This window comes from Meleagris gallopavo, chromosome 1, assembly GCF_905368555.1.
Source record: "Meleagris gallopavo chromosome 1, MGAL_WU_HG_1.1, whole genome shotgun sequence".
In the NCBI taxonomy this organism is placed as follows: Eukaryota; Metazoa; Chordata; class Aves; order Galliformes; family Phasianidae; genus Meleagris; species Meleagris gallopavo.
The window spans coordinates 109,393,391-109,416,948 of NC_139404.1; the positions used below are offsets into that span (position 1 = coordinate 109,393,391).

General features: G+C 42.6%; 1 protein-coding gene across 3 annotated transcripts; it reads left to right on the forward strand.

Moving 5' to 3' along the window:
* Nucleotides 1-222: 222 nt before the first annotated feature.
* On the forward strand, nt 223-22,917 carry NDP (norrin cystine knot growth factor NDP). Of its 3 annotated transcripts, none has more exons than XM_031556951.2 (5): nt 223-240; nt 3,410-3,549; nt 4,447-4,582; nt 14,657-15,011; nt 21,926-22,917. In XM_031556951.2, exons 4-5 carry the CDS (start codon nt 14,838-14,840, stop codon nt 22,151-22,153), a joined length of 402 nt encoding a protein of 133 aa, XP_031412811.1. In that variant the 5' UTR covers nt 223-240; nt 3,410-3,549; nt 4,447-4,582; nt 14,657-14,837; the 3' UTR covers nt 22,154-22,917. The 3 variants fall into 3 exon arrangements, with proteins under 3 accessions (XP_031412811.1, XP_010722356.1, XP_019476635.1); XM_010724054.4 differs by lacking the exon at nt 223-240 and adding an exon at nt 3,294-3,311; XM_019621090.3 differs by lacking the exons at nt 223-240; nt 3,410-3,549; nt 4,447-4,582 and adding an exon at nt 14,136-14,268.
* Nucleotides 22,918-23,558: the final 641 nt, after the last annotated feature.

The following is a 23,558-nucleotide window of genomic DNA, read 5'->3' on the forward strand; positions in this document are numbered from 1 at the left end:
CAGAGGTGAATCTCTTTATCTTCAGAACTATAGCCTAAGTCCTTTATCTGATTTAATTCTACCTATCTAAAAAATAGGAATTTAGTCTGACTGTCAGCAAATTGCTGTTTGTCGCTCACAGGGAGAAAGACTGTTGCTGATGACTACCTTAAACTATCCTGAAATGAAAGTAATTTGGAATGGAAACTCCATTTGCCATTGGAAGAGCTTTACACTCAGTTTTCAGATGATAGCTGTGAGGTGAGATAAGCTACCCTTGAAGGGATCTCTGGTTAAAATTGAGTTGAGAGCAGAATATCTTATCAAATATCTGGTCATTTCATATGCCTAATCATCTCTGAAAACATATCTCTGATCTGTGTTCTGTGCTTATTCTATTTTAAATGACTTTTTATGGGAAGGATTAAATTACAGTGGTTGAGAGAAGATGAATATTTACGAACAATTATGAAAAAGTTGTGGGCCATAGACAGGAAATGGACATGGCTGAACAAGGACCTGCTATTCAAACTGAGGGATAAGAAGGAAAAATAATAGGCAGAGGAAGCAGGGATCGGTGGCCTGGGAAGAATATAAGGTGGCTATCTGGACATGCAGAGATGGAACCAAGAAAGCCAAGGTGATATGGAATCAAACTTGGTGAGGGATGTGGAAAATTATAAGAAGGGTTTATTTAGATACATCAGGCTGAAGGGACAGGCAAAGGAGAGTGTACTCCATCTGGTAAGTGAGAAAGAAGAACTAGCTTCAACAGACATGGAGAAGGCTGAGGTACTCAGGTCATACTTTCCCTCAGTCTTCAGCAGCACTCAGTTTTCCCATACAGCTCGTATCCCTGAACCTCTAGGCAGGAGAGTGAAGTCTCTTCCCACTGTAAGAGCAGAATAAGTTTGAGACCTCATCAGACAGAATATGCATAAATCTATGGAGCCATGAAGGAACTGGAAGAGACCCTGGGCAGATTGATCTGGTAGATGGCAGCCCTACTCACAGCAGAGTTGGGACTAGATAATCTTTAACGTCCCTTCAAACATAAGCCATTCTATGATTTGATAACTCTAAGATTCTACGACTCTATGATTCTATGGTTCTTTTGGAAGGAGGAGGGGGGGTTATTTTTTATACTTTTACTTTTGCGCTTTCAGTCATACTTCAGTTCATTCAGACCACAAATGGGAGTGTCAGTTTGTAAGTCACCAGCCTATGAGGTTAATTAACTGCTGATTAACTTTCACTTACTGACAAATGTGGTCTTGAAGCTGACGATGAAAAAGTGAATGCAATTTTTGTTGTTGTTGTTGTCACATTAAGTCCAATATCTGCAGATTTTCCTGCATTTGGAAATTGTTGTAGTGTCAGAAGCCAGATAAACACTACCTCTCAGAAGTATCACTGTTTGACATGTAATTGCTAATTACTAAGTATTTAATGCGTGCTTTGCACCCAATAGTAACTAATGAGAACATTCTCTTCCATAGATGACACAAACTAAACAAACCTATGCTGTACCTTTTAGAACTCAAGAAGTGTAATCTTCAGTAAGGAATGTGAGTTATCTACCATCTCTTGGCAGATTTCATCCAGAAGCTGCTTGGTGTGTCTTTTGTCTTTTGTCTTGGACATGCCAGGTCCTTTATGTGAGCAACCAGATATCTGAGCCACTTTCCTTCTCATAGATAAACAGAGACAAGTGGACATGGCAGCTGAATGACCAAAGGGACAGTGCCTTTAGTTTAACAAGCAAGTGTAGGCTAAATTAAAAAGCATTGTTCTGGATAGTCTTATTAAGGTAAGCACAGTGCCAGATTGTGGGCGGCATTTCAGCCTGCTGCTCCAAGTGAGTGAAGATGATGCTGAGCTCAGTCATCGTCCACACTGGGTATCCACAACAAAAGAGGCAGAGAGCCCGTACAGACATGGTAAGTGAGAGAAGCCCAGGGTTGACTAAAAAGGCAAAACAAGTACTGAATACAAGGGGAAAATGTTCAGGAAAACTCATGTCCTAAGGATGTGAGTCCTAAGTGGATCAATTTTTTATCCTGTTAGTCAAACCTGGCTCTGCAGCAAGGCAAGCCAAAGAATGTCTTCTTTATTGTTTCCATGATGCTTACTCATCTACAAGCCATTCCCCTTTTAGATTATTCTATTTTTAAGGCATAATTTCCATCTGTTCTTTGATCTAATACTACATAAGACATTTAGTTAATAACATCATCCATCAAATACCAACTTTCCTTTAGAGTTCAAACACAATCGACACAGGACCCCGTCCATCTGCTGGCCAGTGCCTCTGAACAGATCCAGCTTGTGAATGGCCAGCTATGTCGCCTATTTTTTAATTAACCAGATAAGGTCTGCTCTTCCTTGTGCTCCCTAGTGCCTCGGGACGACTAGGGGGCACTCCAAAAGGGAAGGAAAACATGCTCCACTGTGGGAGTCAAAAAGAGGTTTAGTGCATCCAGAGCCATGCAAAGACAAACATGTTTGGGATGCTCACGTTGTAAGTAGGTTTCTCCACTGGATGGAGTCTGCCTTCAGCCTTCCAGAGCATTCATTTTTGCATAAAAGACAATATTTGTGTAAAAGGTTTGAAGGAAACCATTTTCAAACGTTGACAATCTACGGAGGATAGAAAAGAAGGAATGTTAGCTAGACATCTTAAATATCTCAGCCTTTGAGAGCATATGAAGATCTATTGAGAGAAATTTCAGAATTTGGGGCTGATCATTTGAAGCACCTGAATTGCAGATTTGCACACAAATACTGATACAGAAAATGCTTGTCTGCTTACACAATTGGGAAGCCCGAGAATGTCAGATGATTTAGGCGACCAATTGCAGTAAAGCAGCACAGCTTGAATTTAGGATATCTGAGATCAATCACAGTTCACATAAAATCTAAAAAATAATTCTCAGGATAAAAAGGAGATTAATGAGTAACTCAGTGAAAAAGCAGTTTCCCTATGGATATTTTCCAAGTGCAAATACATACAAAAATTTTTAATTATTATTTTCAGATTATTTTCTTAGCTCTAATTACCTCACTGCACTGTGGTTTACTTTGTCTTGTACACAGTGCATTTATTTAGAATGGAATTTTATTCAGGACTTGTATTCCGCTGTCTTACATGTGCCCTTGCATACATATCTCCAGATCTGAAACAGTAACAACAACAACAAAAGCCTACGTTTCCTTCTATTCCCTGGCTTGCCAATAACAAGAAGTCCCTGCAGAGGGGAGCTTGGCTGGTGGCGTTTTGTGATTTCTCAGATAACAAGAGCTTTGCATTTCTGCGGAATTCCCATTTGCCAGTGAGCTGCTGCTGCCGCTGCCCTGATTGATATATGACTGCAATGGCACTTTTCCATTTGACATTCTCTCTCCCTCTCTCTCCCTCTCTCTTAAACAGCCCTAACTTTTGTGTGTTGCAAATATAAAAGGCAAACCATGTGACAGAGGGACAGCAGAACAAAAGCATTTGGAAGCAACAGGACCTCTTTTTAGCTCTCTGAGGAGTGAAGGGAAGGAAGGAAGGAGCATTTGCTGAAGGTAAGCGCACAAATAAATTTCCTCCAGTGTTTCATGGGCTTAAACTTAGCACTTAATCTGACAAACACATGTTCTCTGTGTGCTGGCTTTTAATTAAAATGTGATACCGTAAACTGGGCACAGCTCTAGTACCTGTCTCCTAATCCTGTCTTTAGATCTGTCTTCTGCCTGAAAGATGTAAGCAAGCAGAGAGGTAGCACAGTCTGAGCAACTTGCTTAAACTTCTACTTTTGTGAGTGTGCCGGGTTCCTGTTTGCACCTCTGCACTGGCTGTCACTGTATGGCTTGGAGTGAATGAACGAGCTGGGTGCTGCCCCAATTGTTGCTATTGCCATCACTGGCTTTGTCCCATTGTAGTAGGGAGTTATGGATGCAGGCAAGCCTGCTACTTTAAAACCGAGCTGTTCACTTTTACTGCTACTTATGCACAACCTTCTCTTGCCAGTCATCTGCTGGAGCACTCTGAATAATTCAAAACAACAGGCAATATTTATTTCTAGCTTTGTGTGTCACGCTCCATGGGAGCACCCTTAATTTGCACGTTGTTATTTATCCAAACTTCTGGGAAGCTTTACTACAGACTGGACAGCACTGGCTACGGATTCGGTTAGGTTTCATACCTATCCTTGATTGGCTGAAGCCTATGAGAGAAGCCGTGGCGTTTGCCTTTGCCGTAGCCCCGCAGGGTATATTTAGTAGGTAGCCCACCCTCGGCACGACGCGCCGTGCGTGTGGCCGGGCGGGCGGTCGCTGGGGTGGGAGGATGCTGCTCGGGACCCCCGGCCGCCCGCTGCGGGAGGGGGAGGCTCTCGGCACCTCGAAATCCCGGCATGCCGGGGCATCGAGTCGCTGTGCAGCGGTGTCAGGGGACGAGCATGGCTGTTTTCTGCCTCTCAGGGAGAAAGGAAGAGTTTTGCTGTTATGAGCCAAGAGATAAAGCAGTAGAGCAGTGTAAGTACAGTCCTCTGGAGTGGATAGTGCCCTGAGAGAACCCCGCTGAGGAGGAAAGCCCCATCTCTCTGCTGAGACTCAGGTAAGAGAATTCAACCTTTAAAAGTTCAGATTGATGGGTTCAGTAGCAAAAACAAAACAACAAAACCTGAGTAACAAAGACAAGCAATGTGAGGAGCAGACTCAGTTGTTTGTGCTGCATTAGCTAAATGTTCCAGCGTCAGTAGAGTGACTCAAACTGAATGTGTGTTTGAGGTGATATTTTTCTTGTGACAGATATGATTTTGCAAGGCAGTGTGTGTGCACTGACTCCTCTGTGACTGTCAAGCAGATTTCTTATCCTACCCTTAAAGCTGATTTAAATTTCTCCCACAGTATCCCCATAATACATCCTATTTGTTTCTACCTCTGACTGATGGCACGACAAGTGATTTGCTAAAGTTTCTGCAGCTCTTTAGAGATGAAAGAACAATCTTTCATTGCTAAACATTATAGTTTCTAGGGTTTAGTGACTCCGTCCTAGTCACTGTCATAGTCACTGGGAGGTGAGGACTCCATACTTAAGATCCTTACGGGTACTTTCCAACTTGGAGTATTCTATGATTTTATGAAATGCTTATTTAAAACCAGCAGTGGATACACACTCATTCCAAATCAGTTTCTCGCTGTAAAATTATTTCCTACTAGAACAACCCGTATGTCTGGTGCAGGTTAGTGAATGTGGATACAATAATCACAGTGCTGTGGTTATTTGTCCTTCCTCCAAAGAAAATCTATGTTTTAGGATCTTTTTTTTTTTTTTTTTTCCTGTTGAATTGCTAATGATGCTCAGTTTTGCCCAGACTGTGAGACCTTATTCATATCTGTGAGCAGTTATGCACATGAATAATTCCCTTGACTTAAATAGAACTATTTAGTGAGTAATTACTTACCAGCTTGAATCAGAGGTTACCAATGTGACTTGTACCTTGATGTTATTCATGCTGGAGCAATGCAATCTGATTTGTAATACTGGTTTTATAAAAATATACTGTAAGATTTTCCAGTAACAAGCAAATGGGGAAGGAATAGAAGATGTTTCCAACTTACAAAATAGGAAGAAATTTAATTTAGTTAAGGGATATAATTAGAGGCTTACCTCTGCTTATTCTAATTACAGTCTTGTTACAGACAGCCTTGTGTAGAGTTAGCTGTAGCAATACCCCAGGCAGCCACCAAACTGTGGCTGTTCTCAGCAACAGCTATTGACCCCAACAGAACAACCCATAACGTGCCATAGAGGCTTAGGCAGCCCATATATGCTCTTGCTTGTTTGAGTTGCCAGTGCTGTAGTATCTTTTGCCAGGGTGGTCGGGAGGTGAACCACCTTCTTGCAGGCTGATGTTGATTCCCACAGTGACTTTTTTGACAAGGAGCCCTTGTGGAATTGAATTCATTCCCCATTTCCCTTTCCGATGCGTCTGCTGCCAGATGCACTAGGAAGTGACCAAGATTGTTCTTGAACTTTGGAGGGAGCTGAAGACCTATGTTGCAAAGCTTGGGTGAAGTCACTGAGACACACGTTTTTGCAACAAGTCTGGAAGATCATTTGTTTAACGGAAAGTAGAATTTTAAAAAGATCCCATTTCTCCCAAACGATACTATTGTAATTACAACTACCAACTACTATTACAGATAGAACAAGTTCCTCTGCCTCCAATGTCCTGCTGAGTACCAGGAGGCACTTGCCTCTCTGAGGTTTGAAAAAGTTTCGCTACATGAGCCTGCGGTACAGTGCCCTGTTATTTGAGTAATCACCTCTTGAGCATTGCTGGAAGCGGCTGCATCAAAGCAGAGCACAGAGACCCTGGGGCACACAGCAACAGGGGAACTTGCTGCCATGGAGGATTTTTCCCTAGCCCCATCAACTGAGCTCTTAGAGTCCTGAGAGCTTACAGCCCTTCCCAAAACTCTTTAAAAATAAAACCCTTCAGACTGCAACCCTCCCATATATATTGAGTCCTTTTGCTGAGCCCTGCTCAACTTTTGCCCTTGTGATATCTTGTTCCATTGGATCATTGTGGGTTGTGTAACCACGTGTTTCTTTTCATCAGTGTTCAGCATGCAGCAACTCCACTCCTTGCCCTTCCCCACACCCTGGTATCTTGGGATAGGGGTGAGTAGCCGTGCCCACTTCACCTTTTTCCTGCTCTTTCCCTGTTTCTTGCTGAACAGCCCTCATGCAAGCCTGTTGGCAATAGAAATGCTGGATTGCTGCTGGGTTAGCTCAGCTGTCTGCCTCTGACCAAGAGCACCCCACTTTGCCCACACTTCTTTGCAGGCATACGAAGAGATGCTGCTGTCTCTGTTGGATATGATCAGCTGTTATTTCCTTTTTATATGTGTCAGTGTGGAACATATTAAAATTTCTCAGCAGTGGTATGCATGGAATCCTTCTGATGCCCCACCTCTAACTTAGCTGAACAATAAAAGCAAGGTTGTGGTAAGCCTTTGAGCAGCTGGCGGTCTATATATTCCTTCTTTTTTCACATAATCTAATTCAGACGATTACCCGGGTAGCAGTGGCACTACCACTTTCAGACACCAACAGTTCTTGTCCCCTTTGTTGGAATTTCACTGTGCGAATTTCACAGAGATCCCTCCTACCATGGGCAATTCCAGCCTTTCTTCTGGCATCCCAACATTTGGCTGCTGATGCCATGGAGACAGCGCACCCAGGAATTTCACTGCATTGCTGTTCTTCAGCTTCTCTTTGTTATTCTTCTACCTGCATCAATCACTGTTATGGCTCACGCTTGTCACATTTTCATGCTGATTGTTACGGGGCTGCAGACGTCGGTTCAGCAGAGGAGGCAGCACAGGTTACATTGCCCTTTAAGACATGTGAGTTGAAGATCTGAGTTAATGCCTCCACTCTGGTTTGGCAAAGGTTAAGCATACCATGGCAGTGACAATCGCATTACTGTCATAGCAGCACAGCTCAAAGAGAGTGGGACCTAGGGGAATGCTGTTAGATGACATAAAATTGCTACCATGAGCCAAATGCTTAGGTTCTGTAATTAATTGAGGTGCATGGATGTTAGTCTGAATTTCGCCTGTCTATAAAAGAAGAGAGGATTTTGCTACAGAGAATATTTCTTTCAGTCATGGGCTATCTCCAGCTGCATAGCACACTGTTCATCCTGGTGGCAGGGATGTCTTTGCTTAATGTTAAAGAATGAGAAACTCATTCCTGCATCTAGTGATAACTACGGCTCTTCAGTAAATGCATTAAAGTAATCTCTAATCATCAGACAAGCAGTATAATAAAAGCCAGGAAACCAGAAACATCCGCTGTTTTGTAGCACGCTCCAACAGGTAAGAGAACACATGCCCAAATGCCCTAGACCTCTCAGCAACTTGTAATTTGGCCAAGAGTCATTTTAACTTATGTTGGGTCATAAGACTAACACAGAGCTAATTACTGAAGCAGATCCTATAGCTAATGCTCAGCTGGGAATATTTGCATGTGCCCAGCAGCTCCAACCTGCTGGTTTCCTGCTGGGAGAGATGGGGGCTTTCTGAATATAGCTTGGCTCTGAACCTGAGGGGCAACGCCATTCAGTACTGTTAGGATGAGCAAGTGCAAAGCTGGATTCCTCCCTGTTTCCATCTCCAATTGATGATCAGGACTGCTCTGTAAGACACAAGATTGAATAAAGAGTCCAAAGCTGGCATCACCTTGCCATTAAACAGTTCTGACTGCTCTGGGGCTCATTAGAGACAGATCCTATGCATGCCTCTAATCGATCTATTTAAAGTTTCCTACAGACAGCAAAAAGAAAGAATAAAAATACAAGCCCTCTTTTGTCTACTAGTAGCTATTCTTTGCAAGTGTATTAAAAACCTTTCTCCATTTTTGTCCCTGCCTGTCTGCTGGCTGGGCGCCAGCCCGCAGCACCCCCTAGACGTTGTTATTTCAACTGCCCAGCAGCACTGGTAGCACTCCCCCCTCTCAGCTACCTGGAGGACTGAAAACACACTTGGAGACTTCAAAAGGGGAGTGAAACTTGGCTTGCTCGAGTGCTGTTCAGCCAGAATTGTTCCATCTCGTTCTCCTGGTCCCCCCACTGTGCCCCCACTTGTGGGGCCCTGCAGAGCAGCCACCAGAGCTCCCTGCTCCAGGGCCATCAGCAGCCATGAGTTCTTCCTTTGCATATGCTGCAGTTAGTGACCATTTTTTCTTATGAATTACCATGGTTTTCCTATTTCATTTTCTTTTTCAGTCTGCTTACCAGCACAGGTATTTTTCTTCAGAAATACTAAAAATTTAGCAAAACCTCAGAGCAGAAAATGAAATGTAGGTGTTTTTCCACTAGTGTGTCTAACATTTCTAGCTGTCCAGAGCTAGTGTCCATTTTTTCTTCTTGGGTTTTGTGGGACAGTGCTCTGCAACTGCTGGCTGGCAGGCCATAGAGCAAAGCAGCCCTCAGTAAGACCAGAATATGTGCTTCCTTTTTGTGGACATCCAGATAAAGAGGCTCAAGCCCCTTCTTAAGAGCCTGTTATGTATGACCCATCCCTGGAGATGTTCAAGGCCAGGTTGAATGGGGCCCTGGGCAGCCTGACCTCGTGGGTGGCAACCCTGCCCATAGCAGGGGTGTTGCAACTGAATGGACTTCGAGTTCCCCTCCTAAGTTGCTCTATGATTCTGTGATTTATTCTATTTTCCTTTTTGTTTCTTCCTACCGTTCTCATGCTGGTAGCCAGGAATCTCCAGGTCTTTTCTTCTTGAATTTCACTGAGCTGCACTGCTTTTATGTTGTGGGCACACACATCCCTGTGGCTTGTTCAAGGGCTCCCAGTCCTATGTCCTAATGGTCACTGCATAACCCCTTTGCCACCTCTGTGGCAAAATGGAGGGAAGAAATCTGTCTGAGTGTTGCATGGAAATATTTCTCTAACAATGCAATGGTCACAAAATACAAAAGTATTTTGAGTGCACATATGGCAGGCCAACTACCTCATTGGCAAAAAATGGCTGCAGTAAAATAACACAATGAGAAGAAAAGCATATTTATTAACAAAACTAAAGCATACACAGGATCTTATAAAATCTCTGAGCTGACAGCAAGCAGGATCAGGCAGAGCATGTTAGGTTGTCTCTACTATGAGATAAACTGGTCTATTAAATTGCTCAAATGATGACCTCTGTGATTTTGTCCCACAATGATGTTACTCGAGCAGTTCCTGGGCAAAGTGTGGAAGGTGACATTGCCTGGAAGCCATCAAAATGCTGTGGAGCCTGGAGGAGGCCTGGGAGCAGATCATGTAATGTGGCTGCTGCACACTGGTTGCTCATCCCCGCCTCCCATCTCTATCTATTTTCATGGCCCTTTTCATGGCAGTGGAGAGCTTAACTCTGCAGAACAAATCCTAACAGTAGAATCATAGAATGGTTCGGGTTGGAAGGGACCTTAAAGACCATCCAGCTCCAACTCTTCTGCCACAGCGAGGGACAACCCTCACTAGATCAGGCTGCCCAAAGCCTCATGGAACCTGACTCAGAATGCCTCCAGGGATGGGGCACTCACAGCTTCTCTGGACAGCCTGTGCCAAGACCTCATCACTCTCTGGGTAAAGGATTTCTGCCTGATGTCTAATCTGAATGCACCTTCTTTTCAATTAACGCCATCATGCCTTTTCCTAGCACTACATACCCTGACAGATACTCCCTCCCCAGTTCTCCTCTAGGCCCATGTAAGTAAGTACTGGAAGGCCACAGTGAAGTCTTCCTGGAGCCTTCTCTTCTTTAGGCTGAACAAGCCCAACCTTTCTTCACAGGAGAGGTGCTCCAGCCCTCCAAGCATCTTCGTACCCTCTGGACCCACTCCAACAGATCCACTCCTTCTTGTACTGGGGACCTCAGGCCTGCGCTCAGTACTCCAGGTGGGACCTCATGAGGGCAGAGATGTACAACCACTTCCCTTGCCCTGCTGACAACCACACAGCACAATTCCAGTTCAGATCTTAGCAGAGTGCAAATGCCCCAAATATCAATTCTTCTGATCTAATTTTTTCCAGGTATGACAAAGTTATCAGAAAATCCACTTTGCCCTCATAAAGATCTCTGCAGCTTTTTTCTCAGAACAGCAGCAGTAATCTAAACACAAACACACACATTTAGTAACAGTTTTTTAGGGCTGGATTTTGGAGAAACTGAGTGGTTTATAACTTTTCAGTTTACATAACTAATTGAGAATGAGGGAACCACATGGCAGGTTCCAAGTAATTGTGTTTACTAAATATGCACAACACGCAAGGCCGGGCTTAGTTATATATACACACTGCTGCTCCAACTGGATTTTGGCAGCCTCTGGAACATGAAAGACATTGACTGAATTGAACTGCATCATCATCATAAAGCAGGAGTACCAAGAACAAAAAATACTCTGCAAATGAAGGCCAAGCTGAATATACGTGCATGCCTAATTCACAGGCTCATAAGCAGGGAACAGCTAAATGGAAGTACACCAGAAATGAGGTTTTCCATTGCTCCCTTCCTATATTCCAGGGTAAAAGCTGAGCAGATCCAATAGATCTTTGGAGAATTCCTCATTTCTTGATTTTTTCCAAGATACATAGCAAAGGAGAATTTCTGTTTATGTTCTCTCAAAGCAACTGACTAAATAATTCCAGATGATGGAATTTTTATTTTGATTCTAGAGCAAACCAAAAATCTTAACTTCCTCTGCTATTTAAATTATATTGAGACTGTGATTAAAAAAATCTTTATTTCAAGCATTCAAAGAACAGGTAATGATAACACAAATTTGTTAAAATAACCTTAACTCTGCCCCAATATTCATGTGTGGTGCAGTCTTAGATTGAATGTTTGCATCATCTGGCTTTGGGATGGCTTCCATTTTTCCCTTCACTTTTTAGATAACAGTTGTAGCAGTTTTGAATGACAGCTGTAATTTAGCATGGTATGTCCCTATGAGTTCCGAAAAAGCAGTTTTAGGGAAAGTGCACTTGTAAGCCTATTATTAGCAACACATAATGCTCAAGTCAGTGAATTCTGAAAGAATGGAAAGCAGTTATTTTCATTCATTCTTTGGCCAAATATTTTTCGTAGCCAATTTTCATCCTAGGAATATGTAGTCACCACTGCATCTTCTTCTTTATGGGATGCTGTAGAACAGAAGCATTTCACCTTCCTCTTTCTTAGCTTGGCAGATTGACTGCTCACCACAGTTTTTCAGGTAAGAAGAAAGTAGGAGAAAGGCAGCTCAAATAAAATTTTTTTTAAAAAAATTGATCTGAATATGTTGACTTTGACCAAAAAAGTGGTATGTTCCAAATGATGTAGAACACAAAATATCATCTTTAAGTGCATCTATAACAATGATTAAAGGTGTACTTCTGCTTTGAGACAGATGGACAGACAGATGTAATTCCTGATGCCGCGTAATGTGTAGTATTTTATAATTTCAGACAGTGTTTCAAAAAAGAATGTTTTGTTTTGTTTTGTTTTAAATAAAATAAAATCTGAGTGCTAATTTGAAATGATATTCCATTGCACAGTTTTAGCTGGAAGTGGGAATGTCATGCCATGGTGATGTATCTGAGTGAAAATATTTAGACCTTTTAGAACCAATCTAAAAAATGTTTTACCTCTGGTCCAAATCCACACTAACTTCTGTATGTCCAAATATTCCAGTGGGATATATATATTTTTCTACATAGCTCAATAGTATATGGTTTATGTACTTGAGAAATGTATGTGTATACCTCACATAGGCATGACAGTAGATATTGGAGGTGCAAATATCCCAGTGTTGTCTGCAGTCCCATCATCAATTCCAACACGCTCATTTTGCCAGTATGTCCATCAGCAACAAATCACAGTTTTTCACGAAAGATGGGTCACAAAAGACAGAAAGATGGTCTCTTTTTACTAACAAATATAACACTCTGCTTGTGTTCTATTGGAGTTTTATTACCAAGTTACACTTCATTTCTTTGCCAGGAAAGTGTCAGGGAAATTTTAAAAGGCTGTGAGTCTGCTAAGACTTTTTGTGCAGATTTTGTGCTGTGCTTATCCTAAAGAAGGTACAGACGCTTTCCTTTTCTCACATTTTCCCCTCCTTCTTCTCAACTTTCTCACAGTGTTTTTGTGAGGCAGACTCTGTGTCATTCAATTATTTCCTGAAGTAAACTAGAGAGATAAGCCTTTGAAAACCGAGCCAGGACCAGATTTCTTTCACTGTATTAAATCATACTGATCAAAACCGTAAAAAGATAGAGGAAAAACAGTGGGACAGAGAGAGTGGGAAATGGGGATCCCTGGATATAGCAGTAAATGAGATGAGACCATCCAATATCAAGTAAATTTTCTTGGACAGAGAAGGAATTGCTGGGTGTGTAATACTGGTTAACTATGCTGGAGAGAGACCTTGCCAAGCAGTGTTTTGGTCAGCCTCTTTAGAAAGAATGGGAAAGTAGGTAAAAGGTTAAACACAAAAAAGAGTGCATCACTCCTCCTGTTAGCTAATGCTTGGACAACATCTCTGTGAACCACAGTCTTGCTTCTGTGGAGGGCTCTGTCCCAGCTCCCATGACAGAGAGATTTCCCTCTTGTCTTGCTGAAATGTTTGGAGGAATATTTGTTGAGATGACGGAGAGTGTGCACAAATGTATCTGAGATTCTTGTTTAGCGTTGCTTAAGCTCCTTGTACTGAAAAGACATAGTATTTTTTTCAGAGCCACATCTACTGTAAGACATTTGCTTACAGAAAAGACTTCTATGACTTCTATGGCTAAGAAGTATGACCTAAGCGGGTCATACATCAGATGCTGGGAAAAAAATTATATTGTTAGTTAAATACAGTCACATAAATTTTCCTTTTCTATTTAGGCACATGAACAATAGTTCGAACCCAAAAAAGGCTTTCATAAATGTCTAACACACAGATCATCCCTAATTACGTACATTTCTTCCCAGCATGAGATCTTGCCTGACAAGTCCTGACTCCCAGCTTGGACAAGCTCTGGAAGTGTTTACTGCTTCTATGTGTTCCTCTTGCAAAAGGACTGGAGCGAGCTCGCAGTATACAAATAATTGAACACTCTGGTGGGGAGGTCTTGCCATTTCAGGATGTTCAAGAGATGAGTATCTGTCATCTTAGAGTATTGTGAGCAAAGCACAAAGCTGTTTTGAATGAGTCTTGTGCAAGGCATTAAAGGGCACATGGCATTTCTTTAAATATGCAAGAAGCTTCGGGGAGCATTTCTAAATGAGCAGTGAACTTTTTTGTCATAGTTTTCTGAAATGCCTTGAGCTTTAAGTTGTACTGAAAACTGCTCTTTACTCCAGCAGTATAATTCACAGTTCTTCCACGCTGTAGCTCCGTGTAGTAAAAGCAAAGTTAAATCACCCGTTTAAGACTACAGCCATGGGCAGTCCAGGGAGATGTTCCCCTGAAGGGCTTTTCAGTGTTGTTTCAAGCCAGGTTTTGAGGGATCTCTCCTGGTCTCCAACATGCTACAAACCCAGATGACTGAATGGCAATCTGTGTGACTCCACCTGCAGATCTATCTTTTCCCCACTTGACAGCTGGAATGCACTTGGATATTATGGAATACTATGTGTTTTTAAGATCCTACTCTTTAATTAACAGAGACTGCACTGCTTGTGCCCAGTCATGATCCAGTTGTGTCCCTTATCCCTACAGAAGCCTCACCTGTCTCCCTCCTCTCCATTTACTGCCTGGGAAATTCCCTTTGGTAAGGCAGAAGGCAGCCTGACCCTGCCTCTAAGCATGCTTTTTGACACATCAACTGAATATGCAGTCCTTCCCGTTCTGATGTGTTATCCATCACCAGTTTTGAGGGGAGCCCAATAGGGACACTGCTGAGTGAACAAGATGGGTGCTGTAACACTTGTAATATGAAATGTTAAAAGGTTCTCCATGATAAAAAAAATGATGCAGAAATGCTTAAAGTAACACATCTCCTTCCTAATGTCGCGTGCCATACCTATTGCGGGAATGATGCTCCCTCAGAGAGTGTATTTTGGCAAGCAAAAATCCTATGAGCCTTATTATTATTTATGTCTGTTTTTCTTCAGAGCTGTTTTTGGTCAGGATCGTGATTTATGGTGTTTTTATTCCAGCTATGCGGGAGATTCTCTGATGGATTACAATCTCAGCAAACTCTAACTCCAGAGGAAGAATGACAACTAAGAGACTTAAACCAGACTTTTCACTTTCCTGGAGAGGAACTGGCTCACAGTATTTGGTGTTTTTTTAATCCTCTACCTCCCTCTGCTGTTATCACAGCAAAGTTCCTCAACAATGGGAAGTCATGTACTCGCAGCTTCAATTTCCATGCTCTCTCTCCTGGCAATGATGGGAGACACGGACAGCAAACCAGATAGTTCCTTTATGATTGACACCGATCCCAGCCGCTGCATGAGGCATCACTATGTGGACTCCATCAGCCATCCCTTGTACAAGTGCAGCTCAAAGGTAAGGGCTCTGCTCCCCTGCAGGAGAAGTGTTAAAATAAGTCATTTTGTGTGAGTTCCTCTGTATAAATTCCTGCAATCCAATCACAGATATACACAGAGGTAGAGGCATCTGAGTGTACGCATCAGCTGGAGAGGAAGTCTTTGATTCTTTCTTCTTCAGAAGGAGAAATACATGGTGATGGTCAGATTAACATGCAGTAAATGAGGTGATTCAAAGTAGCACTCTCAGGACTCAGCTGCCAACACCAAGGAGATGAGTGAGTTCAGAAGAGTAGTTTACTGTGGAGAAGGTGTGATGCCCCATCCCTGGAAGCACTCAAAGCTGGGTTGGATGGGGCTCTGGGCAGCCTGAGCTGGTGGGGTGCAGCCCTGCCCATGGCAGGGGTTGGGATAGGTGGGCTTTGAGCTCCCTTCCAATGCAAACCATTCTGTGATTCTATCCCAGTTAGCCCCTCCAATAAATGAACTTTTATTTGGAGCCTTCCTTTGAGATTTCAAGCCTGAAAAATGTAATGTCAAAGAAGTCTGGGAGTCCACATATGTAGCCTACAGTCATTTATTTCATTGCACAGAGAAAAAGAATTGGGAGAAACAATGCAAAAATCCCTGCTGGTCCCATTTATCTTGTCATCATTTGCTTCAAACAAACTAAGACAGTATATATGCGGTCTTCACATTGGCCATTCTACTGTTCCTCAGAAAGAGATCTACCTCACACACCCAGTTCCTTGAGTTAATGAAGAGGGACGGCAGTCCATGCCAGCACTTGTACCAGCTGGGATGTGTGACAGAGCAGTTAGTGGGGGTTTTAGGGAAGAAAGGCTGGCTGCGGTATAGGAGCAAAGCCCATCCACAGTGAACCTGGGAGCATTTGTGAGTCAAGAGGAGCCATGTTGGCTGACTCTTTCACCACCTGGATGTCTTTGTACATAGAATGAATTATTTGCTTCTCAGGTTCAGCATGGGGATAAGGTAATACCACTAGCAGCAGCAGGACAGAAAGTGTAAAATAAAGCACAGAGAGAAGAAAATCAACCCAGCTTAATGCTCAAGGGCTGCGGAGAGAGGCTGTTGCAGAGGCTGGGCACCATCCTGGAGTTGCTCAAGGTCAGGATGAATGGGTCCTTTGCAGCCTGGTCTGGTGGGTGGCAGCCCTGCTCATAGCAGGGGATTGTGGCAAGGTGGACTTTATGGTCCCTCCAACCCAATCTATGATTCTATGGTTATATGAATAATCTGCATGTCTTGCTCTCCCTCTGCTTGCTGAAGAAGCTGACAGCTTCCAAAATGGGCAAGTGGGACAGCCAAGCTTGAGTCTCCTTAACATTGGTTTCATACCAGTGCTGCCTTTCATGCTATGTAAATATTTACTTCTGATCCACAGCAGCATGAGATCAGAGGTTTTTATCCTACTGCTCTTGAATTCAAACAACAAAAGCATATATTACTTGTGATTCAGAAGAGGGTTTTTTTTTTTCTGATTTTAGCCCATACTAGATTTTCCTCCCATATGGAAAGTATCCAGCATTACCGAAATTATAACTGCCCCAGCACACTGCTTCCAACAAGAGGATGAGCACAATGGATCGTAGCCTCACTTCTGGCCATTCAGCCCTGGAGCAAGAGGGATGAGGCTTCTCCAGACCAGGGCCAAAGGCTCCCATATTCCAGTCTCCTCTTGTGGAGACCTTGCTGCTACAGGCATCACACAGAACATTGGCTTTCTGAAGAAAGAATGAGAGGCAAGAAGGAAGGAAGGGAAGGAAGGAGGGAAGGAAATAAGGAAAGAATCCCACCACCAACTTGTTTTCTTATTGTTTCTATGGGCTGAGAAAAATAATCAAGCATATAAACTGGGAATGATGGAAAGGAGAACAAGGAAAGCAATCTGATGAAAAGCATATTCTTTTAAAACAGAGCTTTGATATAAAAAGCTGTTGACATAAACAGCTGTAACTAACTGCAGAAATGTCCGTGACTTTTTTTTAAATGAGGCCTTTAAAGGAAATCATGTTTGAAAATATTGTTACCTCTCCGTTTGTCAAGTTCAGCTCTTTCTTTGTTAAGGTCTCAGGGATCTGAATCATTCTGATAAACAGATGGCTTCTGTTCTGGATCTAGCATATAAACACAGATCAATATTAGACTTGCTAATGAAAATTAGATGTGATGTCTGCTCCCGTATATACTGTGATAAAACGTAAACAAGTCAAAAAAAAAGGAAGGTTCTGCTGGAGTAGCTATGAGAATTGCAGTACTTCTTGTTTCCACTGTGTTTCCATTTTGGAGCTAGGACTGAATTTCTGTCAGAGATTTTGCCCTTTTTTGGAGTGATGCATTGGTTTCACCAAGCCATCTTTTTTCACTCTGTGCATTTTCCCTCTTAGTGGTAATTCAAAAGAAGAAAAGCACAGAATTACAGAAGTTAAAAATGACTTCAGAAATTGCAAGATGTATTACTTTTGCTGTCCATCTTGGTTAAACAAGGATTACATTTACCATATTTTTCTGTGGAGAGGCTGCCAGTTATACCCACATAAAAAGTAGTTTTGTTACATTTGGAAAAGTTACCCAGGTCTAATTTAACCATTAAAATTCCTCTTGCTTGTGATGTCAAGCAGATGTAGAAAATAGGTTTCCAAAGCTTTTGGAAAAGTAACATTATAGTAACAGAGTGTATAGACAAAACAAAGGAGGGATGAAAGAAGGTGATGTGCTCCTGTAAAGCTTGTTTTCCTTTGAATTGAAAGAAATAAGTGTGCCAGCTCATGAGGTACTGACTTTTCTGACTGTATTGGAGTTTGTCTGACCTCTGTCACTAGCCTTTGATGTGTTGGACTGAATCATAGAATTGCTCAGATTGGAAAAGACCTTCAAGATCATCAAGTCCAACCACAACCTAACCATACTACCCTAACAGCCCACCACTAAATCATGCCCCTGAGCACCACATCCAAATGTTTTTTAAACACATCCAGGAGTGGTGACTCAATTACCTCCTTGGGGAGCCTCTTGCAGTGCTTAACAACCCCTTCTGTAAAGAAGTTCTTCCTGATATCCAACCTAAACCTCCCCTGGTGCAACTTGAGGCCATTTCCCCAATGCCTTGCAATCTCAATCAGATCCTCATAAATTATGGTATCAGCTGTCACAAGTGCTTCCTCCAGATGTACCAGAGGCATGCTGATAGCTTAGCGGTAAAGAATCTGGGCCAGAGAGACAAGTATCAGGTGTACAAAAGTTTAGCAAACATTGGAATGCATTTGCTCAGGAGGTAGCTCTTGAAGATTGCCATTTCTGCTTGCAGCCAGGCCATGAAAGCTGTATGCAAGTCTTTGCTCATGCATTCAGCACATCCGCTTAGGCCTCAACACATTGTTGAAGAGTGTAGAAAATGGGGCTACTAATACCAAAAGTAACAAACCAGTTAAAAACTTCTAAATTTCCAGAATGTGGTTGTTCTGTAGCTGTCAGATGGATATGAGATTACTGACTTGAAGTGGAAAAAAACCATACTCTACTAGCTGCTCAAACAAGCACGCAGGACCCCCACTGCTCTTGCCTAGCATTGCTCTATACTTCCGTGAATAGCATCACAAGGTGACATGAACAGGCTACTATGCGCGGGGGAGCAGGGGAGCCAGGAGGCATGGATATCAGGTTATAAAATACCCACACATTTTTACTATATATACACTTACTGTATTACTGTGCCATGCCATCATATCATTACTAATAATTTAGGCGATAATCTCTATTGCACTATAGTATGCGATGTAATAAACAGCTGGTGCTATTGATTAAATGGCAAAGCAAAGCTTTTAAAGTAGATGCTATTTCTAACTCATTTGCACACCTGCCAAAATCTGCTGGTGCTCTTTGGGATTTATGAGGAGGGGGTTATATTATGCTGAGGGTTTCAGGTTAGTTTAGAAGTTTAGAAAGCCATCAAAATGGAAAATCTGAATTGATTTCTCCTGCAAGCTTGACTTGATATGCTTGGTGTAGTGCCATTTCAAAAAATGTACACTATAATCCAAAAATAAAATATAAGACCAACTCTGTGAAACTTTGCTGCCACAGGCTGCCCATAAAGGTGATGGAATCACTGTGCCTTAAAGTGTTCAAGAAACATGTGGGTGTGCCACTGAGGGATATGGTATACTGGGCAATATTCGTGGTAGGTGGATAGTTGGACTAGATGATCTCAGATTATCTTAGAGGTATATAATTCTATTTTACGCAGTCTTAATACTAACCATACTCTTCTGAAGAGCTAGGTAGCCAGCAAAGTTTTAGATTAAAATTATCATCTCCACAGAATGAAACATGTTTTTAAAGACAAAGGTTGCTAAGCAAATAGAAATGCAGTTGCATAATGAAGAAATATTGATTGTCTTTGCACTAGGAAGCTTGAGACAGAGATTCTACCCTATAATTAAACTTCTGCAACTCTTCTATAGTCCTTGAGGGCTGTTATTTTTTTTTCTGGTGTTTCTGGAAGTACCTGCTGATACAGGAGCACAGCTGTGTGGCATGAAAAATCCTGAGGAGAAATGTGCCAGAAGTGACTAATCATTCCAGCTCCAGAAGCATCAACCATTTGAAGTAACCTCCATCATGTAGCAACATCACATATGGGCTAAAATCACAGAATTATAGAAGTGTTGGATGGAGGGGACTCTGGAAGTCCTCTGAAGCTCCCAGAAAGCAGCTGGTGGCCATTTTATATCCCTTATTGCCACTCCTGAGGAATAATGCAGTTATTCTGCATTGTCTTTATAACTCTCTTCTATGTGACTGCAGGCTGCAGTCGGATTCCTCCTCAGCCTCCATATCAGCCAAATGCTTGGGAAGTCTGTGACAGAGCTCACAATCTGATGAACTGGTCAAAGTGGACAGCTACTGAGAGCTGTCAAGAAAAATGGAAGGGAACTAATTGTTTTACATGTCCTGTCTTCTGTATTTCCTTTGTGGGAAAGGCATGTTGCCCTTCTCCAGCTGCTTGCCTGTTGCTGTGGGAAGGGAGTTTTGTCTTCCAGGGGGCAAAAGTGGATTTTCTTCTGGGCACTAGCCCAGATAACTTTCCTTTTCCCTCTTATTTACACTAAACATGCTGATAGTAAGGAGCTTAAAGTTGCCAATACATCTAAAGCTGGTGTGTGGCTCAACAGAAACTTCCTTCCCGTCGTATTATTGCTAGCAAATGAGTGAATTGGTTTTGAATAGGCAACACTGGGGAGTTGGACTAGATGACCTTTAAAGGTCTCTTCTAACTCAACTGATTCAATGATTCTATGGTCAAAGGAAAGCAAACAGTAAATTCATGCTTGGAATTATGAAAGATGGCAAATGTATCAAAGAGCCAACAAGAAAACCAAGGTGGAAGATGCTTCATTGCAAGCCCAGATCATCAGCTCATGAAGGCACCTTCCTTCTGTTGACTGGAAGTGTAGTTGTTAACATGTTAACGCATTTTGAAGTAATACTTTATCATGCAAGTACTCTTGGAAGAGACATTTTTAAGTACTGTGCAAAGTACATTCATTACTGACAACCGGTGCTCTTTCCAAGGACACCATTAATGCTGGCAGTACTCGATACCATGAATATTCTCTCTTCCTTTCGCCTTTCCACATGACTCTATCTAAAGAAGAGTGCTTCTGATAATTAAACATTTGATATACCTACTTGTATGATTTGTGTCCAGTTGAGAGTGTGAAGTGAAAGAATACTAGAAGTGTTTAATGTTGCAAAATATTTGCCATCACATCTATAGTTGTCCTTCTGGATTGATTGGAAAAGTCGTGAGATGTGTACAGTATGGTCAAAATATGATAATTTTCTTCTTTGGTTATAGGATAAACTTACAACTTTTTTGGTGCATACATTATCATCTCCATCACATTTGCCCTTGCTTGTCTGATACAAAAAGTTAGTTTAAAATCTGTACTGGTTAATAACAATTTGCTTAAAATTGTACTAAACTTAGCTCTACAAGGTGGTAATAGCTGCTTCTAACCAGATGATCATCTCATTTTTAGAAGGTCCTTTCCATGTTTTATGTGGCGCTTTGGAGACTGCAGCCATCTCCACTTATCAACAAGGGATTTTTGGGAACAGAAGCAGTGGACTTCCCATGGGATTTCATTCTTTAGCACCTCTAATTGTGCAAGTTGACCTACTCTGGTAATAGCTCAGCTGGTGCATCCAGGAGAAGAATCATGGAGCCTAGTTGGCTTTCAGAAGATCTTACTAAGGAACCCCCATGCTTTGCAAGCAGTTCATGCTTGTCTATGTTTTCACTGCCTTGTGTTATGCAATGCATTTTACACACATACAACTGATGCAATAATACATTTATGCATACAATTGCAAATACATGCTCAAAGCGATCTGTGCAGAAGACAGTGCCAGAAGCATAATTCTCTAGAAGCAATAAACTGAGCTTCTTTATATTTCTAATTTATATGTTTATATTTCTAAGCAATTGAGAAGTTTACTGATCCTGATGACCAGTTCTGCTGATCACTAGCACATAAACTCAAAACACTGGAAAATACCCAACCAAAGCGCTAGGCTGGCTGAGGATTTAAGGGCTTGGCTGCCATAAACCCAAGGCCAGCAAGCCATACTTGCAGTCACTGTGCCTGGAAAACAGGGCTGGCTGCAAATCTTTTGAGCCCAAGGTCAGCTGTCAAAGAACCAGGCCCTTTGTTTGCTGCTAGTAATGGTATCTGGGACAATAGGAAGGACTCCATTTTTCTCTGCCCTCATTACCTGCTCAGTTCTCTTGGACAAAGTGTACTGCAGAGGGATGGGTGGGGGTGCCATGGATGGAGAGATGTGGTCGGTGATGACAGGTCAGCCAGACTGGAAGGACATTCCTTACCCATCTCTCTTCCTTCACAGATGGTGCTGCTGGCTCGCTGTGAAGGACGTTGCAGCCAGACATCGCGCTCAGAGCCAATGGTGTCCTTCAGCACTGTCCTAAAGCAGCCTTTCCGCTCCACTTGCCACTGCTGCCGGCCCCAGACCTCTAAGCTGAAGGCCATGCGGCTGCGCTGCTCAGGTGGCATGAGGCTCACTGCCACATACCGCTACATCCTCTCCTGCCACTGCGAGGAGTGCAACTCCTAGGGACGCGCCTGCTGCAGTGCTGCAGGACTGGGATGCTGCTGCTGGAGAGGGCTCCCAAGAAGTGACTGAAGATGAGGCCGACAATCCCAGGACACAGCTAACTGGGACGGATGGAGCTGAGAGATAATGAGGAATATCTCCTGGGGCCTGAATGGTTCTGGTACCAATCTGTGGCAACGGCAAAAGCACGTGGACTTGTTTTTAAGCAGCCTTTCTTTTTTGCTGAAAGGATATTTTTGCCAGTTTCTCCTTTTTCAGGCTCAGCTTGTGATTTACCTTGGGCCCCGAGCAGTAACAGCTCAACATAGAAGGCTGGAGGGGCAGCAGCACTGTGCACTGGAAGCCAGCTTCCAGACAGATGATGGGCATTGGTTCTCACATACAACATCTTCACTTGTCTGTATTCTCAGACTTCAGGCTACATCAGCCTTCATACAAACTGTGTCATTGTTAAGGGCTACCCATTGCTGATCTATCAGCCAAGTGCTAGATAGCTTTAACTGTGGTTTAGCAGAAATTACAAATAAATCACTGAAAAGTGAATCTAATACAAAATGTACCTCTGGGATTACCCAGCGCCAGCTGAAGTGATTATTTGCAGTATACAGCTTCACAGTTGAGTGGTTGAGGGACTCTTGAGAAGTGTAAGGTCATAAGGCATTATTCCCCTCTAAAAGCATGTAAATGTGACACATTACATCTGTCACAAAAAACATTATTCAAACACTAAAAACTAAACAAGAAATAAAATGATGCGTACTAAATGGAGTCTTTTCTTAATCTGTTGATGTACAGACCCAGAGCTACTGAAATAATGACCAAATCTAGGACTTATTTTCATCTACAGACCACCGAGTATCATTTATTCCTTTTAAAGATAGTTGGGAAAGTCACATGGATGTGCCCATATAAGATTTAAGGCAGAGTTTGAACCCCAGTGGACCACAGAGGTTGTGTTTCAAGTTTCAATTTATTTAAAGATCTGCCAGCTGGGGTCCTGGTGGACTCATCACCCAGATGGCAACCACTGGGGAATGCCACAGCTCATGGCTGGGCCATATGTCCACCTACATCTGGATGAGCCATTCTTTGGATAGAAATCATGGAGATGTCAGGAGCATCCTTGCTGTGTAAGGATTCAATTTCGGAGCAGTTTCTACTCCTCGGCAGCACTGGCATGCTCAGTTCCTTCTTGGAGTTGTTTCCCTGCACAGCAATGTCTGTTGGAGGCCCTCTGGCAAGGACAGGAAGTCTTGTCCAAGCCCAGGATTTGCTCCATCTGTCCAGCACCATCCTGTCTGTTTGCAGTAAATGATGAAGAAAGAGATTCCCAAAGGCTACCAGGGAGAGCAGCTGCCCTGTGTTCTGCTCAGGGATTACTGGGGCTGGTAGGGCAAAACCAAAT

What these genes read in the sequence shown, in the direction of transcription:
- NDP (XM_031556951.2), top strand. Translation starts at nt 14,838, where the DNA reads ATGGGAAGTCATGTACTCGCAGCTTCAATTTCCATGCTCTCTCTCCTG. An exon ending in TGTACAAGTGCAGCTCAAAG is followed by an intron (nt 15,012 to 21,925) that starts GTAAGGGCTCTG and finishes CTTCCTTCACAG; the next exon opens with ATGGTGCTGCTGGCTCGCTG.